The sequence below is a fragment of the Mchenga conophoros genome, linkage group LG16 (assembly GCF_057382185.1).
Source record: "Mchenga conophoros isolate Kocher_MC1m ecotype Shallow Benthic linkage group LG16, M_conophoros_male_GT1.1, whole genome shotgun sequence".
Lineage (NCBI taxonomy): Eukaryota > Metazoa > Chordata > Actinopteri > Cichliformes > Cichlidae > Mchenga > Mchenga conophoros.
The window spans coordinates 15,248,663-15,265,581 of record NC_140541.1 but is presented as its reverse complement, the minus strand read 5'-3'; the positions used below and the strand labels follow the sequence as shown (position 1 = coordinate 15,265,581).

The 16,919-nt window shown below is 39.0% G+C and overlaps 3 protein-coding genes and 1 pseudogene across 4 annotated transcripts in view; 2 read left to right on the top strand and 2 right to left on the bottom strand.

Annotated features, from left to right (window-relative positions):
• Positions 1-6,600, bottom strand: part of LOC146556458 (C-type lectin domain family 4 member E-like) — a 31,382-nt gene extending 24,782 nt beyond the window's left edge. For both annotated transcript variants that reach the window (XM_085250429.1, XM_085250431.1), the window contains exon 1: positions 6,554-6,600. The gene's annotated coding sequence lies outside the window, so the exon portion shown is untranslated. The remainder of the gene's footprint in view (positions 1-6,553) is intronic.
• LOC146556460 (uncharacterized) lies at positions 548-2,750 on the top strand (annotated as a pseudogene).
• On the bottom strand, positions 3,180-5,645 carry LOC146556459 (uncharacterized). Its single transcript, XM_085250416.1, has 3 exons — positions 5,198-5,645; positions 4,746-4,881; positions 3,180-4,500 (listed from the first exon to the last, which is right to left on the bottom strand). Exons 2-3 carry the CDS (start codon positions 4,857-4,859, stop codon positions 3,748-3,750), a joined length of 867 nt encoding a protein of 288 aa, XP_085106542.1. The 5' UTR covers positions 4,860-4,881; positions 5,198-5,645; the 3' UTR covers positions 3,180-3,747.
• Positions 6,601-7,653: 1,053 nt separating the features above from the next.
• LOC146556457 (axonemal central pair apparatus protein HYDIN-like) overlaps positions 7,654-16,919 on the top strand; it is a 55,057-nt gene continuing 45,791 nt past the window's right edge. Inside the window, exons 1-15 of the mRNA XM_085250435.1 lie at positions 7,654-7,731; positions 8,962-9,087; positions 9,783-9,902; positions 10,184-10,318; positions 11,184-11,383; positions 11,640-11,764; positions 12,305-12,506; positions 12,670-12,844; positions 13,479-13,578; positions 13,852-13,970; positions 14,315-14,538; positions 14,706-14,773; positions 14,889-15,130; positions 15,521-15,621; positions 16,274-16,409. Coding sequence (XP_085106561.1) covers positions 7,654-7,731; positions 8,962-9,087; positions 9,783-9,902; positions 10,184-10,318; positions 11,184-11,383; positions 11,640-11,764; positions 12,305-12,506; positions 12,670-12,844; positions 13,479-13,578; positions 13,852-13,970; positions 14,315-14,538; positions 14,706-14,773; positions 14,889-15,130; positions 15,521-15,621; positions 16,274-16,409 — 2,151 coding nt within the window. The remainder of the gene's footprint in view (positions 7,732-8,961; positions 9,088-9,782; positions 9,903-10,183; positions 10,319-11,183; positions 11,384-11,639; positions 11,765-12,304; positions 12,507-12,669; positions 12,845-13,478; positions 13,579-13,851; positions 13,971-14,314; positions 14,539-14,705; positions 14,774-14,888; positions 15,131-15,520; positions 15,622-16,273; positions 16,410-16,919) is intronic.

Sequence of the window (16,919 nt, the reverse complement as noted above, 5' to 3'; positions counted from 1 at the left end):
CATGCATATTAGATCGTTTTTTAGTGAAATATAATCCCTCCAGAAAGGCAGGAAAAGCCCGGAAACTTACTTTAAAACTAAATATGTTCTAAATACTTTAAAACTAAATATGTTCCCTAAAACGGTGACAGAGCTACAGACCCATGACAGCCTTACACAGGTAGCCAGCAGCTATGACCAACACTACTTGTGCAGTTAATAAAAGGACAGGTAATGTTTGTCACGCTGTTGCACACACAGCACGCTCGTTTGTTTCAGTTCGTCAGTTGCAACAAGACAGCTTACCAACGTGTACGTAATAAGCTAATACTCCTGGGTGCTATACACTATAGTGTACGCTGTACACCTACTTACTGGTTTTGTCGCATCAGTCGGTGTCTCTGAGTTAACTTGTGTTTCTCCTACAGCTCCGGACCGCAAAAAATGCGCGTGTTCTTTGTGAGCTCGTTCCCGGCTCGTAACCAGCGCGTTCTGCCGTCAAGGGCAATCATTGGTTAAATGTGATCATGTGACTAATGGACTACTTGCAATAACACTTCCGCGTTCTATGTAGTCCTGCTCCAGTGCTTCCGGTGCGGTTAAACCATGGCGACGTTCTACACTCGATGCCTACAAGAGCTCCCAAAATTGAACATCACCGATGTTCATCGGATTTGCAGAGTGACGACTACCCCCGCCAGCAAATTAGATAAAGGATTTAAGTTATATGCTGCATCTTATATACACAACTACGAAGGTAAGAAAACGTAAATTAACCGACAAAGAAACGCTAGCTAACGTCAAATGCAAACACTACGTTACTCCGCTATGTCCTTCATTTGATGTCAGTTCTCTACATTACATGTTTTCTTAAACGGTGTTTTATGTCGTCCTAAACTATAGTTGAGGTTTTCTTAACTAATGTCACTTTTGTTGTTAGACACTGTTATATTAGCGTTAGGTAGTTGGCTAACTATGGAGGTAGTTATTTACCTAATGCTACTCTTGCTAAGTGTAAAATATATATGTTTAAGACATGCTGAAATGAGTAATACAGAAATAATGCTAATGGTACTTGTATCTTTATTCAGTGTCCAATAAAGACAGGTTGTCAGGGGAGGTCGGTGTGAGAGCCCTGTGCTACAGGTCGATGAGGAAGAGTGAGGCACCACACAGACTAAGTGTAGGCAGGAAGCTGTGTAAAGTTGTTAATCCCCGTTCTGTGGGGTTCAGTTCATTTAAGCATTAGTTAAGTTCATTCCTAAAGGCCCATCAACTTGAATGTTTTCCTTGTCTCCCTGCTTTATCACTCCTAATTTGACTAGTCAGATAGTTAAATCAACGTGTGTTTGGGTGATCAGAAACATTTGACAACAAGTTAATACTGCAAATATACACAATCTAAGTTATTACAGTTATCAAGGATGGTTAAGTTGTTTTAATAGGGAGAGAAGGAAACACTAAGCATTCAGGAGGGTACGTAACCATAACACTGAACTATGTTCCTGTTCGGCTCTTCCATGAAGATGTTACATTTTTAATTTTCGTTCTTTCTTCTTAGATTAAGCTTCTGGATTCATCGCCGGTGATACTGACACATAGCCAGTGCTCCTGTGTGGCAGGCGCTGTTATGTGCAATCACACAGTGGCACTGCTCTTCCAAACAGCACACTACTCACAACTCAGAGTGCCGGTTGTCCCCCCTGTGCATAGCTGCACGGAATCTGAACAGCAATGGCACAAGCCACGGACAGTGGTAATTTAAATGAGGTTAAAGTTTTTGAATTAGTCCATGTTTACATATGAACAGCAACACCATCCATAGTAAATGTGTCTTCTGTTAGGGTGTGAGGCCAGGACCCATCAACTCCATGATCTTCACTAAGCCAGTACCAAATAGGATGGCCCAGACTGGAGTACGGTAATTACATTTGTAAAATTTGGTTTCATGTGTTACAAATGTATGTTGCTATTTTTTTCATACATACATACATGTGTCAGAATAGGTATTAATTTACATACAACATTACACTTTCTGAAGACGGCTAACTCAGTCATGTACATATACATCCCAGTCTCTAACTTATGCACCACTGTTTTACACCTTTTAGTTTTTAGTTTAGTTGTTGTTCAGTATAACAACCTTCTTCCTTACATTATTGTCATTGATGTTTTCTTTAGGAGTGGCTTCTACAGAGGCATGGTGGGTCCGTTACCAGATCCCTGCTTGTTCAGAATAACGGAGGCATATGCAAAATTTAATATTGAGGACAGGCCACTTGTGACCACAATGAACATGAGACCTGACAAGCCCCTTGTGGAAAGTGCCTTTGGGCTGGTGCAGGAGGGCAGTGTTCTGTCATATCAGCAGCCGGTTTTGACAACCCGGTACATCACACTACACCGCGATGCACCACCAACACCGCACTTGCCTCTGGAGGGGTATGACATCTTGCCATCAGATTGTGTGTTTGTGTGCTCAGAAGAAGAGCTTCTGCATCTGAAAAGCTTGTCTGTAACTCTGGAAATGGCTCACAAAATAGAGGAAGCTACACGTGAGCAAAGCTCTTCGTCTGAGTGGCATCAGCTCCGCAGGCCCAGAGTGACTGCCTCTAGGTTTCGGGAGGTGTGTCACGTCAGAGGCCAGAGCTCGGCCGAGTCACTAGCAGAGCGTATATTGAAGGGAACAAGGCAGACAGCAGACATGAGGAGAGGAACTGAGATGGAGCCTGCAATAGCAGCAGAGTATAGTAGGCTAATGAATGTTAACTACTCACCATGTGGTCTGGTCATTCACCCCATTGCCCCCTGGCTTGCTGCATCTCCTGATGGTGTTGTTTTTGACCCCAATGAATACCCCCAGTTTGGCTTCGTCGAATTCAAATGTCCCAATGTACAAAACTTTATTGACTGCAAATATGTGCAGATGGAATGTGGTACCCCTAAACTAAAAAAGAGCCACGCATATTACTGGCAAGTGCAAGGACAACTGCTCATCAGTGGGATGCAGTGGTGTGACTTTGTTGTGTGGGCACAAGAGGACTACCTAGTGCAAAGAATATACATGGATATAGATGTGCACAATGCAATCAGAGAAAAGGCAGACTATTTCTTTTTTTACATATATATGCCAAGATACCTGTGTTTGAAAAAATGAACAGTGAAAACAGCAAAAAGAAAAACAGATCCTTCAGGCTGGCTGGAACAAAATAACTGATGTTTTATTTTCAATATATTTCATGAATTCTTTTGTTGTTACATGTTACTTTTATGTGACATCAATAAACTGTTATTTAAGCAATGGCATCAATTTAATTTTTAAAAACACACATTAAAACGTTGAATTTGTGCAGAACTTATTTACATGGTAAGTATTTAAAACTCCATGCCTAGCATACTGATATACATTTAGACAATAACTGAACTGTAGAAAATGACAAATGGTATTTTTGATGTTACAAAAGTTCAATGTCACTTATGGTTTTAAAACGATTTAGTGATTTACTTTATAATTTTGATAAATAGTTTTGTTGAATCTGAATAGTAATAATAGTAGTATAATTAAACAGTATTATTAACATTAAACATTTGCAATGAATTTGAATTATCAATAACTGAAACTCAACTATCGGCACTCAAGTACCAGTTCTGTAATCAAGTATTGTCAGCTGAGAAGGAAGAAATTCAACTGTAGTGGCCTCAGCTGCAGGTCATTTTCCATAAGTTACTTGTACTGGCACTGGTGTCTTGGGAAAAATCCATCTTGTCTCACTTAACCCATTTTTTAACTAATGCTGTGTTCTGGTAATTTGACAGCATACATGCCACTGCAAACAGTTGGTTGATATTATAAACATGTGACATGGTAATGATGCTATCAAAAAGTTTGTTCTGTTTGATCCTCCTAATGACTCGCTCCACATGTACCCTGAGTCTGGCTATGGCCTGCGTCTCCTTAACCTGGTATGCTGGCATCTGCTTCTGCTTAGATAGAAAAGGTGGGCAGTACACTTTGCATTTACAACAATCAGTGATTAGGAAGCCCTTATCTACCATCACTGACATGTCTTCAGTCAACTTCTCAGCAATGCCTGATTGTTTGAATAGTTCCTTGTCACTAACCGAACCAGCATACAGATTAGAGATGAATGTCACTGGACCATGTGGAGCTATGCCAACCAGGGCTTTCATCGTACAGTGGGATTTGTACGAAGAGTACATTTCACTTTGGAGAAGTGGTGAGGATGGTGTCTGACACCTCAGCTCTGTACAGTCAAGGATCATCTGGGTGTCTGAGAAATCTTTGAATTCCTCAGGGAGGTAAGCTTGCACTTCTTCACGTGTAAGCCAGATGCACTGAGACCCCAGTGCAGTGGCAAGAAAATTTGTCCATGTTGCAATAATGCGGCTCACTGTGGACTGGTGTATGTTAAATCGGTGTGCCAGGTCCCTCTCCTTCAAACCAACTGACAGGAAAACCAGGAAAAGAAAAAACTCATCAATTGGCTGTAGCAGCTGCCTCTGGAAGGTGAAAACAAAAGGGAAAATGTTACTCCTTAAGCTATGAACTAGTAAAATTATTCTTTTCTTGGCTAAATGTTTTGTAATGGTTAGGCATACCATACTGTACCATGGGGTAAACAATGAGGTGCTGTAGTGCACAGGTGTATGTATGTAAAGGATACTGTACATAAAGTAATGTTATTGTACATAAATACAATAACATTACACCTCTAGTTCTAACTACCAACAAACCCATAACCTACTGTTGATGTGCGTGCAGGTGTCAACGCTTCTTCGTTCCGATTGGCAGCTGACTTGGCTCTTGAAACCCGGATCATTTTATAGATGCAAGGCTCAATCAAAACCCAGAATGCCATCAAATGATCATAGCTTGGAAATCTATTCACGAGAGAGACATACATCATGTCAATCATTAATTAACATTACACACTGACATAAAAATAATATAAACTGTGACAAATATGCTAATGGTATGCTGTATAAAATAGTCTGATTAAGAGTATTTGGTGTTGTATTTTACCTGTAGCATTAGGATATCGTTTAAATACTAAAGCATCTACATAAAACATACAATCAGCAGAGAAAAAGTAAATATCTATTTTGTTTTCATTAAGACTGGAAAAACTTTCGAAATTTAACTGATGGTGACCTTGGTATATTTTAAACAGTTAGCTTGAATAGAACTTAGATGTACCTGGTATAGAATCGGATGTCAGTGTCGGAGCCAGCAAAACGCTGTAACCCAAATTCTCGCTGGACACGTAACTCCTGTATTTCCTTCCTCAGAGTCTCCACGTCTTTGGACAGGTCTTCTGCAGCTGATGCAGATATGTCCAATGCAGATGGCTCAGGGACTGAGCAGTAGTCATGATCTCTTGTAAGACTGTGCTCTTCTTGATCGTCAGGAGGAACTAGTTCAGGGCGTCGCTCCGTTCTCTCCCAAACACTACGCCGCGGTGGTTCAACTTTATAGCCATTCCACTCAAAAAGTGTTGGTACAGCACCTTTAATAAGCCGCCTTCGACCATCGAGGGTTGTTGGCTCTATGAGTTGATCACTGGCAAAGTGTCTGCAGCAGACCCTGGTGTGAGAGGTAATCGTGAAATGATCCCGGCGTATATTTACCAGCCATTGTCTTCTCAAGTCGGAAAGGCATGAAAACTTAGTATGCCGTTAAATTTGGCTGAAGCTGAACAAAGTGGGACACAGCAATGCTCGGAGTATTTCTTCTCCTGTTTTTGAAAATGTTCTGTTTTAAATACTTTCCTTTTTATACTCATTCTGAAGCGACATTAGCATAGCTACCGATAGATACGCAAACGTACCGGAAACGCACAAGCGGTACTATTTGGAAACGGAAATACGTCACATGCCCTAGTGCAAGTAGTCTATACAAGCCAGATCCTTTCATTTAGCAAAACTGTGATTAATAGTTAAATATTATTGTTGAGGGGCAAAGACAGGACTCCGCACGCACACACACATATAAAAAAATAATTAAAAATTAAAAAAACAATTGCCTCAACGAAAGGGTACTTTGGGCACCCATCAGGAAAGGGGCGGGTGCTCAAGCCCCTTCCGCCCCCCCTGCACGTGCCTGTCCTATCCCCACTAACTGCATGTCTTTGGAGAGTGGGAGTAAGCATTAAGTAATAATCGTAATAATTTAGGAACTATTACTTACAAACTACTTACATTTACTTACAACTGTTTTGTTTGCTGTAAAAACGGACTTTTTACCATCTTAGTACTTTTAAGCAAATCCAACTATCAGAACCAACAAACAAAGTTGGAATATTAGTTGTGAGGTACTTGCAAAACTCTGGTGTTTGATCATTTTTGTCAGTTTTTTCTTAGTTATATGCTTTTCTCCCTTCCTGGAAAGAGAAAAGTGAAAACATATATATGCACTGTGACTGATTCAAAAACTTTACAGCTATGGAGACTTTGAGTAACATAAAAATAAAGCTCATAATAATGCTGAATAACAACAATTAAATATAATCACTTTTTAATCAATTAGTCATTTTACTTGCTTTTACAAACTTACGTGATAGTTGTTGTATTCAAAAACAACCATGTATGAGAAAGCCTGCTTTTTGTCTGTCACAGCTCGAGCCAATCAGCAGACCCTATACTGAGACGTTGGTAAGTGTGTTGCCACGACAACGAACCAAGACAACACTGACTTGCGCGCTGGTAACTGGCTGACAGAGGGCTTCATGTAAGGTAAAAAGTTCTTCGACACAACGGTGAGTTCTTATTAAGATGTTTGTTTGTGCAGTCTGTTAAACGATCCATTATTAACGTTAAAGTGAACGCATAGAGTTCTTACAGCCTATACTGTATGTACAACTACGGGATCCACGGTTTAAGTATTGTGAAGTGCTTAAGAGAGTGAGAATATAATGAAGTGCAAAACTCAGCGAACAGTACAACTGTTAGCATAAAAACAATGCAAACACGAATAAAACAGCTAGGCTTTAGAGACTGTTTATGCTCCTCTTCTTCGTCAGTGCTCCAAAATGTTCTTATTCACACGGAGCACTGCACTCCGTCTAGGGGTTTCTTAAACTTACCAGCTAACACAACGACTTCTGAATAAATGTGATGTCGTGGTCTCGCTCTCTCTCTCTCTCTCTCTCTCTCTCTCTCTCTCTATATATATATATATATATATATATATATATATATATATATACCTCATTTTTTTCTTCTTTTTGGTTAATCAAATGTTTCTACGGTCACATCAATGACAAATTTCCTTTTACTGATTCAAAAAACCCATATTTCATTAAACAGTCATGCGGCCATGCTGAGAAAGCACTTGATTTCTGAAATTGAATCTAAATCTTCAAATTACTGTACCATAAGTATGTATGACATAAACTGAAGTGGACATGGTATACCATGTCCACTGTTTGCCAGGTCTCTCTTGGAAATGAGATTTTTAATCTCAATGAGATTTTTTACCTGGATAAATAAAGGATTAATAATAATAATAATGATAATACAGCATATAGATTTCAGTTGTTAAAGACACACCCTAATGCTACTTCTGAAACTACGTCTAGTTTATGACTCCATGTGTTCTCTTGTGTTCTTCTGTTTCCATTCTTGCAGGTGATTTTGCCATACAACATATTCAGAATGAGCGTCACTCAGGTGAAAAAAAAGGCGTCCCTGCTATGCAACAATAAGCGTGTGAAGGAGGGGAAAACAAGGAGGGTGAGGTTCTAACTTGCATTTTTTTCCTTTTATCTCTGTAATTTTGAAGCTGCTTGCAAGTTATGTTGTGAAATATAGCCATATGACAGCTTTCAGGTGACAAGGAAATGAAGATGTTACAGCAGATGTCAGAAGTGGGATTTTCTGACAAATAAACAGCATTCTATTTTCTTGTGACCTACTTCTTGCACACTGTCCCATTCTTTTTTAAATAATGCTTAAAATGACACGTTGTCCTAATAATCACTTTGGCTTCTCATAGGGAACAAAATGAATTACACTACAGTGTTTTGTTGCATTGACCTCAGCCTAACCATTTTAGCTCTCTTCCACTTCACTTAAAATTTTCTCAGGTCAGAATGTGGAATATTGAAGTCCATACTTGCTTACTTATTTGGTAAGATTGTTAAAAAGAAAAAATTAGGCTCATCATCAGTGTGAGCTGCGCTGTTACACACTTGACAGAAACTAGGTACAATGTTCAGGGATGCAGTGGAGGGATTAACATTTTCTACTCTGCATTAGTTGTCATTTCATCTCATGCTCTAAAATATTTAATATTTTCAAAATAAGTGCATCCAGATAGTCTTTAGATTTTATAAAGACTTCAATCTGTGATATTTTGAAACTAAAAGACTTAGTTTGTTACGAGAAGCCACCAGTTTGCTTTGTTTCCGTTTAGATATTGGAATCCATCAAGATTTTAAATAGTCAGATTTCCAAAATAAAAGCTCCCTCATTAGATATGGAAAATAACATGTTCAGAAATATAAGATAGGTAATGACAGATAATCAAATCAAATTGTAAAAAATATTCTATCTGCTGCAGATGCTCGTTTTTACAATCTTGTGGCATTTATCTCTCTAACTGCATAATAAAATGAATAATAATAATTATAATTATTAATGATAAAAGCATAAATATTGCATATGCAGTTTTGCAGTTATGTTATTCATTTAGATTTAGAATTAAGCTAAAATCATTTTCCTTCAGAGAGACTAAGTGCAATTAGTTGTTTTTTTTGCTTTAGGTGCACCAATGACAGAGGATTATGTAGAAAATACAATACCCAAAAAATGATGCACAAAATTAACATTGTTTGAGTTTATGTATATGCAAGCATTAGAGCTGTAAGCTGAGCTGTTTCAAGAGCAATAGCCTACAGCTCAACGCCTCATTACTGCTGATTAGGAGACCGTAAATAGGCCTGTGTTGCTCTGTGTTTGCAGGTGACTCCATCAGTTTTCTCCCAGGAGATGTTGCAGTCCACAGAGGAGCGCCTGAGTAACACAGCTGAGGTGCACCCACCTCGCATCCTGGAGTTGCTTGACCTGAGCGCCGCTCCACATCACAAAGTAAATGCCAGCTATAATTCTGTGATATCACACTAGTTTAAAAACTTTCTTCCTATTACACACAGTGATACAGTATAACATTAACTGGGAACCAACAATAACAGTGGCAACAGTCTACCGTAAAAGGTGCAAATTGAAAGGGAGTTCTTATTTTTAAATATTTTCTTTGATATCACTTACTCCTGCCTAGCCTATTGCCTAGCAATATGTAGAGACTCTTGTGCTGCAGAAACAGCTCAGACCCTTCAGGTGAAGAACTGTAGAAAGGCCGCGGTTGAAATAATCAGGAATTTGACTCAATCACAGCACATTTGCCTGATCACCAGTCTGGTGATTTTTCACGCTCATCATTTGTAGAGTTGTCGCCACATTATATTTTCTCCCCATAATTGATTGTATATTTTAAAATTGCATCTGCACAAAAGCTAGGACTGCATAAAAAAGAGATGATTAATATTATTGGCATCATACTGTGTGTCCATCTTTTCACTGTTAATTAGGAAAAACATGTTTTCTTTTTACTGCTGATCATTACATCAATATGAATAAAAAGCTTGTTTAAATATTTACAAATATTATCATGTGTTTGTGCTCACAAACCAGCAAAGCAAATGCACTGTTCAATACGTATTTAGTGCAAAGTATGAGGTGAATTTGAAATCTAAAGCATTGTCTCTGTATGTGTGTTTGGCTAGGGTTCTTTTCCAGATATAGATCAGCCGCTTTTTCAGCCCTACCCTTCTGAGTTGGTCTTCCAGAATTTCTCTCCTGGACAGACCTACAAGTTACCATTGCTGCTTCTCAACAATGACAAGGTATATTAATCAATAAGAGTAATGAAGATCAAATAATTTTGAAATCAGCATGACTGTCAAGCCTATATTTGAATCAGAAATATTTGTGAAACAACACCGCCGCAGCATGACTATTTGAAAAAGAGAAAATGTGGGGAGTGTGAAGAAAAGGTCATTGCTGACTGGAGGAAATCTGAATAAGATACCATTTTCAAGCAATGATTAATAATCACTACCCTTGTCCTTCTTGCTGTGCTGGGTTTATGCACTTATCTACAGTTTATGTTTATTTTTTTGTTCAGGTTTCACGGCAAGTGAAGCTGGAGCAGCAGAACTCCGTGTATTTCAGTGTTTTGCCTTCAAGTGATGCACGCAGCAATGTTGCACCAGGAATGTCTGCCACTTTCACAGTCTTCTTCACCCCACACGAAAACAAGGTACAAGAGACGTTTGCATTTGATTGGACTTTGCAGCACAAAAACAAAGAAGCCTAGACTGAGAGAACAAAACACAAAGTCACAATAACCACATATAGGATGAGGATAACCTCATATGATCTTGTATAGCCTTTACAAAACTTTCTGCATAAATGTTTCATGAAGTCTCAGTTAGAATCAGAATCCACTAAAAAAAAATTGTCCTAAATGTTGAATTTAACTAAATTAATTACACGTAAATTTTCTGTGTAATTTTGGTACGTAAATACAATATGAAATCAATCAAGAGAATATACTTGATTTGTATACATTTTCCTTAATGTTTAATTATTTCAACAAATAACCTTCTGATTTTGTCACATATATAATTTAAAAAATGTTTTTTAATTATTGGTTCATGTTTATTAAGGAAAGAATCTTTTTTTTTTTATTGTTTTAAGGGTTAGGACTCAAGTATGATATTTTTGGTTAGTTTGTTATTTACATTTGAATAACTGAGCAGCTCATGGAATAAACAGCTTGTTTCGCTCACCCCAAACCTGCAGCGTCAGATGGCTGCCACTTCCTGAGCTTCATTATGTCTGTGGTTTCTTCCTGTTAGAAGGGAATTTTTCCTCCCCACTGTCACAAAGTGCTTGCTGATGGGGATTTCTCTATATTACTGTAGGGTCTTTGCTGCCTTGAGGTGACTGTTGTTGTGAATTGATGCTATAAAAATTCAGTGTAAGAATCAAACTGGATAAAATTGAACTGCTTGTATGCCCAAATTCAGTGGCACAAAATTATTTAACAACTGATATAATAAAGTATATTGAGTTTATAGAGTTTGTGTGGTTGCAACAGGCTTTTCTCCTTGTCTACACAGGACTACCACCATAGACTGGTTTGTGTGACAGAGAGGGAAAAGTTTGAGATTCCAATCCGGGCCATTGGGCCACGTGCCATTCTTGACTTTCGAGACAAGCTTGACTTGCCCGTGTGTCCTGTGAAAGCTTCAACTGAGAAGACTCAACTTGTTTGTAATGTAGGAAACAGCAAAGCCAAATTCAGGCTCCACACAGAGAGGTGAGAGTAAAACAGTCATTCTTGTACCCAGTGAATAGTTATTTTTAAAGTTCAGCTTGTGAAAACTGTTAAATACATTTAAGAAAAAAATTCAGAATCATAAGTGAACAGAAAACATTTTTTACCTACTTATCAAAAATTACACAATGGAGTCTTGGGTATACCTTTAACTAGACTTTACAGTACTTATTGTTGGGTCTAGTTAAAAGTTTGCTTTTCCTCTGTCAGTTTCTAAAACAGTAACCTATTATTGCAGGCCTTTTTCAGTGACACCTGAGTTTGGGGCACTTGATGTTGGCGAGAGTATGCAGGTGACTGTGGTTTTCCACCCAATGAACACAGGAAACCACAGGCAGGATCTGTTGCTGCACTACCATACTGGTGAGAAAACAAAACTGTGACACCAATGAGACTTGTGTTGAAGACTCTTCAAGATGTAACAGATAAATACACACTGATAAGGGGCTTGCGAGAGCGGTGCGTATGTGTTTGTTGGTTAGGGGGCCAGTGAAGTAAAGGTGACATACTGTAGGTGATGAAAGAGAATATAGCCAGTCTTTAGGGAATGAAAATTCAGCTCATAATGGCTGTATTATATCACATTTCCTGCTTGGTATGGCTAGATCAGAGGGGTTGTTTTCTCTTCTCCCTGATTTCCTCTCATAGTACATATTACATCTTAGTGACTTTGGTATACTGCCAGAATCTGGTATTTAGGAATCTCCTGTTGTCTTTCAATTAGACAAGAGTAACCCTGTTAAATTTCACTTAAATCCCGACAGTATTCCTCCATATTTTTGCAAATGACTAATGAAAACAAAAATAGACAAAAAAGGTCTCTTGATACCTATTCTCCACCACTTATGTTACCCTGTGGTAACCAGTTACTTGGTCATAAGCACCATGATATCTTCTACTCAGGTGAAGATGTGTACATTAGCCTGCATGGGTCTTGTGAGGAACTGAACATCCACCTTGAACCTGACTCCATCTGGATGGAGAATACTTATGTCTCCCTGATCAGTACACGCACAGTGTCCCTCACCAACCACAGTAGCATCCCTCTTCAGTACTGCTGGACTGTGTGGCCCAGCCAACAAGAAGAGGACCTGAGCTTACTGAGGTATTTATGCATGAGCACAAAATGTATTTATTAGAGCATGTGTTGCCAGAAATGAGCTCAGGTACCCATCACATTCTTTCTGTCGTGTAGATCTTTGTCCTTCTACTGGCCTCTTTTTCTCTCTGACCCTCCTCATTCACTGTCTCTCCCCACTTGTCTCTAGGGAGGGCTCAGTGCTCCAGCAGAAGGAAGAAGTCGAGCTAGGACAGTTGCTTAAGTCTGACCCTGCAGGGATCCATTACCTCCCGCTGCAGTCCAGAGCCCCACAGGAACACAGAAGTCAGGATGCAAACGACTACCTCTTGGCCCTTTCACACTGTATAACTGTGGAGCCTCCGGTGTGTTTGTGTTTCATTGTCTTGTCGTGTGTTCACATGATTTTCCTCTTGCCAGACTGATTAGTTGAATACTTAAATGTCATTACATTGCCCATTGTTTCTTTTCCATCAACTCTAGAGGCAACAATGCCTCCTATAGTATGTCTGCATAATGTAATAGTTTTAAGTGGGGAGAAGAAACAGGAGCAACAGCACTTGAAATTTGTTGATGTTTCCGTGAATCATTTCTTGCAGCATGCTCTACCCTCAGAGCTGTATTATTGCTGTGAGAACAGAATTCTGAAAAGGTTGATCAGATCTGATGTTAAAACTGTCACACAGACTTTGTGATCAAGACTGTTTGCATATAACGTCTGTCTGATTCTTCTGTGACATTAGAACCACAGATTAGGGCCTTTCTGTCCAGAGACCTTTAGAAAGTATGAGCTGCTCTGTCTTCTGTCCCCAACTCAGCCCCATTCCCTGGACAAAGAGATAGACAACACAGAGTTAGGGAGGTCACCTGCGTGTGTGTGTGTGTGTATGTGTAGAGTAAAGCCTGACCAAAAAATCAGTTGTTTTCTTCTTCTTACGTTTTTGTAATGTTTGCATTTTGCTTCACTAAAATAATTATTGTTGTCTTTATGTGTTTCAGGAGGGGGAAATATGGCCCAGCACCACAGCGAAGTTCACCATCATCTTCAAGCCTGAGGAGGCCAGACTTTATCAACAAACCATATACTGCGATGTCACAGGTTTATTCCGGTTTCTCAAACACACACACATACAGCAGCAAAAGATAATAATTCATAATGTTATCAGTTTAATCAGTACTTTTTGTCCATTTTAGTCATGTTTACATTGTTAAAAAATAGAGCAAAATCACAGAAACACAGAGGCAACTTTTAAACTTCACCGTCACATGCATAAAATCTGTGTGATGTTTTCTTTCCTGTGGCCCTACAATTTTCCTTTCTCTGTCTTTAGTTCTATTGTAACTCTTTCATCATGGCTGTTTGTCATCTTAGGATGTGAATCACCGTTACCCCTCACAGTCAAGGGCAAAGGCACGGGCCCTCAACTTGTGCTTAACTATGATGGGATGAACTTAAAAGATTTATTCATAGGTGAAAGATTTCGTCAAGAGGTAAGAAAAACCAAGCCAGTGTGAACACGTTATGTTATTGCCAGTATGGCTCTAATGTAGAATGCTTGAGCTACAACTTTGTGTGAGTTGAATTCAGCCTTGGTGGATGCACTGCAAGGTTATAGTTCTTATCCACAAGATAACAAAACAGCATATATTGTTAACAAAGCTGTAAAATAAAATAAAAACAAAATCCAAAGTTTTTCTTTTGACAGTTTTAATGCACAAATGTAATGCTGAAAGACTCTACCACCTTATATCAATTCATCTACTCCATGAAACACATTTTGTATTTAGATGATCAATATTGGGTATTTGTTCTCATACAAGAATTCATTCTTCAGGTGCAGTTGTCAAACAAAGGGCCAATTGATGCCCCTTTCAGGTGGTCAAGTCCTGACACCACTTTTGGCCGCTGTTTCTCCTTCAATCCCGAGGAAGGTGTTGTTCCCTCTGGCACCTGCCAGATAGTGGAAGTATCGTTCTGCAGTCCCATTCTGGGTTCATTCTTTGAGGAGTTGCTGCTAAGTGTAGCAGGACAACCTCAACCACTGACCTTCACTGTTGGGTAAAGTTAGCAAGCAGCAAGCCAGTTCTCTGCCAGGACATTTACATGTAACACAGCACAAATAAAAGCTGACCCAGCTGTAGTAGTGGGTCTATTACACTCTCACTGCATATTTTCAAATCTTATTGTTCCCGAGGTTTCAAGGTTTCTTTGTCTCTTCTTTGCAGGGGTTCCGTCATTTGTCCCACAATCCACTTCAGTGTTTCAGAACTTAATTTTGGGGATGTAGCCTTTGGTACATCACTTTTGCTCTTCTAGTTTTTATAACATATATCCAGAGAATAATGACAGACATCATCTTAATATATTCACATTTTCTCATATTTGCTTCTTTTAATCTCCCTGCATAGGTTTTCCAGTAACAGTTGGTTGTACGCTCTTCAACCCTTCCTTTGTACCTGTGAACTTCATCCTGCGTGTCTTGGGGGACGGGCTGGGCTCTCCTAGTGTTAGCTCATTCAAACAGATTTCGGATGAGTCACTGAAAGATTGGCAAGGTTATACTGCTAGAGATCTTCATCCATGCCCTGTGGAGTTCACGGTCAGCCCGGCAGCAGGCTCAGTGCGTAGCGTGTCCGATGTTGACATTAAGGTACAGTTTATTAACACCATCCCCGCCACTGACAAAATATTCCAGCAGTCAGTGTTTTCATGTTATGAAATAGTAGGAAAAAACCTCAAATATTCTGTTTTTATTTTTATATACATGTAAATTATGTAGATTATTTAGATAATATAAAAAATATCTGGGGAATCTTGAAGGATTAGTAAATCTCATTGACATATTTTGCTGGTTTAGAAAATAATCAGATCTCTAGCCAGCAGTCATCATCATGGTGGTTACCCTGTCGATACTGGGGTCTTTAAAGCTGAAGGTGACATTAATGAACTTTCCTTTCTTTTTAACCTTAGACACTTGTTGTCCTGTCTGTGTATTGGCGTATTTGTGGTCTTGTTGTATGTCTGTGCGATGTTTGTACAGGTCACACTGTGCTCCAACACAGTCAGGACATACCAGCTGTCACTGGTGGTGGATGTTGAAGGTGTTGGGGAGGAAATTCTGACTCTGCCTATAAATGCTAGGTACATAAACATGCTTAATGTCCAGACGTACTCAAATAAACAGTTATTGAAGTCATTTCTGTCACAGCAAAATGAATCTAAATGTCATACTGGGCCCATTTACACAGATCTTTATTCTCTATTAGCCTAAGACTGAAAATCTTTTTCCCTTTGAAAAGGGAAACGTAATAAAAAATGATGAATGAGAATGAATGGCCATCCATCTGATATAGGAAAATAGAATAAAATGTCTTTGTTGTGGTGTCTTGGTTGGTGGATGAGACCCATAAAATCCATGAAATGACATACATTACTATAATTTTTCTCATTTACTTTTTACTATAAGTATAGTAGTTTTTACGCTGTATTTGTCATTAGAGATTAAATGGAACATATTATGTTCATTACCAAGTCAAGCATCCCTTAAGGATCCCAATTAGTAGGGTGAGTGTTAAGTAATCTCTTCTGTCATCTTTTTTCCTAAAGCAATGTAGCTTTTTTTCTTCCGGTAGTCTCTGTTGCACTTTTGTTTGTTTGCATCCATTGAACTTGAACTTGGAGGATTAATAGAGTTTAGGCATGATGAAGTGCAATTACACATCTTTTATTCTCCTCATCTTTTCCTTGTTTTTCTCCTGATTGTCTGACTTGCTTTTTTCCCCTTTGTTGATAGGTGTGTTGTGCCTCAGATTTTGGTGGATACTCCTGTGCTACACTTTGAAAGGTGTTTCCTCAATCAACCCTTCGAACAGAAAGTGCGGTTGACCAACCCCAGCAATTTGCCTGCCTGCTACGGCATGCTTGATCAGGTTGGATGGATCACCGGAGCAACAACAATTATAGAGTTTACATGTTTTGGCAGCCACTAAAGTGTTTTACACTGTACCTTTCCTTTTCAATCAATATGAAGTTGGAGCCAGGAGAAAGTTAGCTTAGCGTAAAAATTAGAAATACCCACTTTTAGTTCGTCGCTTGCCACAAGGGGTCACCACAGGTAGCTGCACAAATTTGATTTGGCAGATTTCTATATCAGATGTTGTTCCTGATGCAACTGCTAAGGGATTTGTGTCTCTTCCTTAGAACAAACTGGGATCTTTCACTTGTTAGGCAAATATGTAAACAGTTACACTGTGGAGCCATGAGCATAAAGATTGGAAATGAGCAAACAAAAGAACTGGCTTTGTCTAAATATAATCAAATGGTAAAAGGCCTGTATTTGTATAGCACTTTACTAGTCCCTAAGGACCCCAAAGCGCTTTACACTACATACAGTCATCCACCAATTTACACACTGGTGATGGCAAGCTACATTGTAGCCA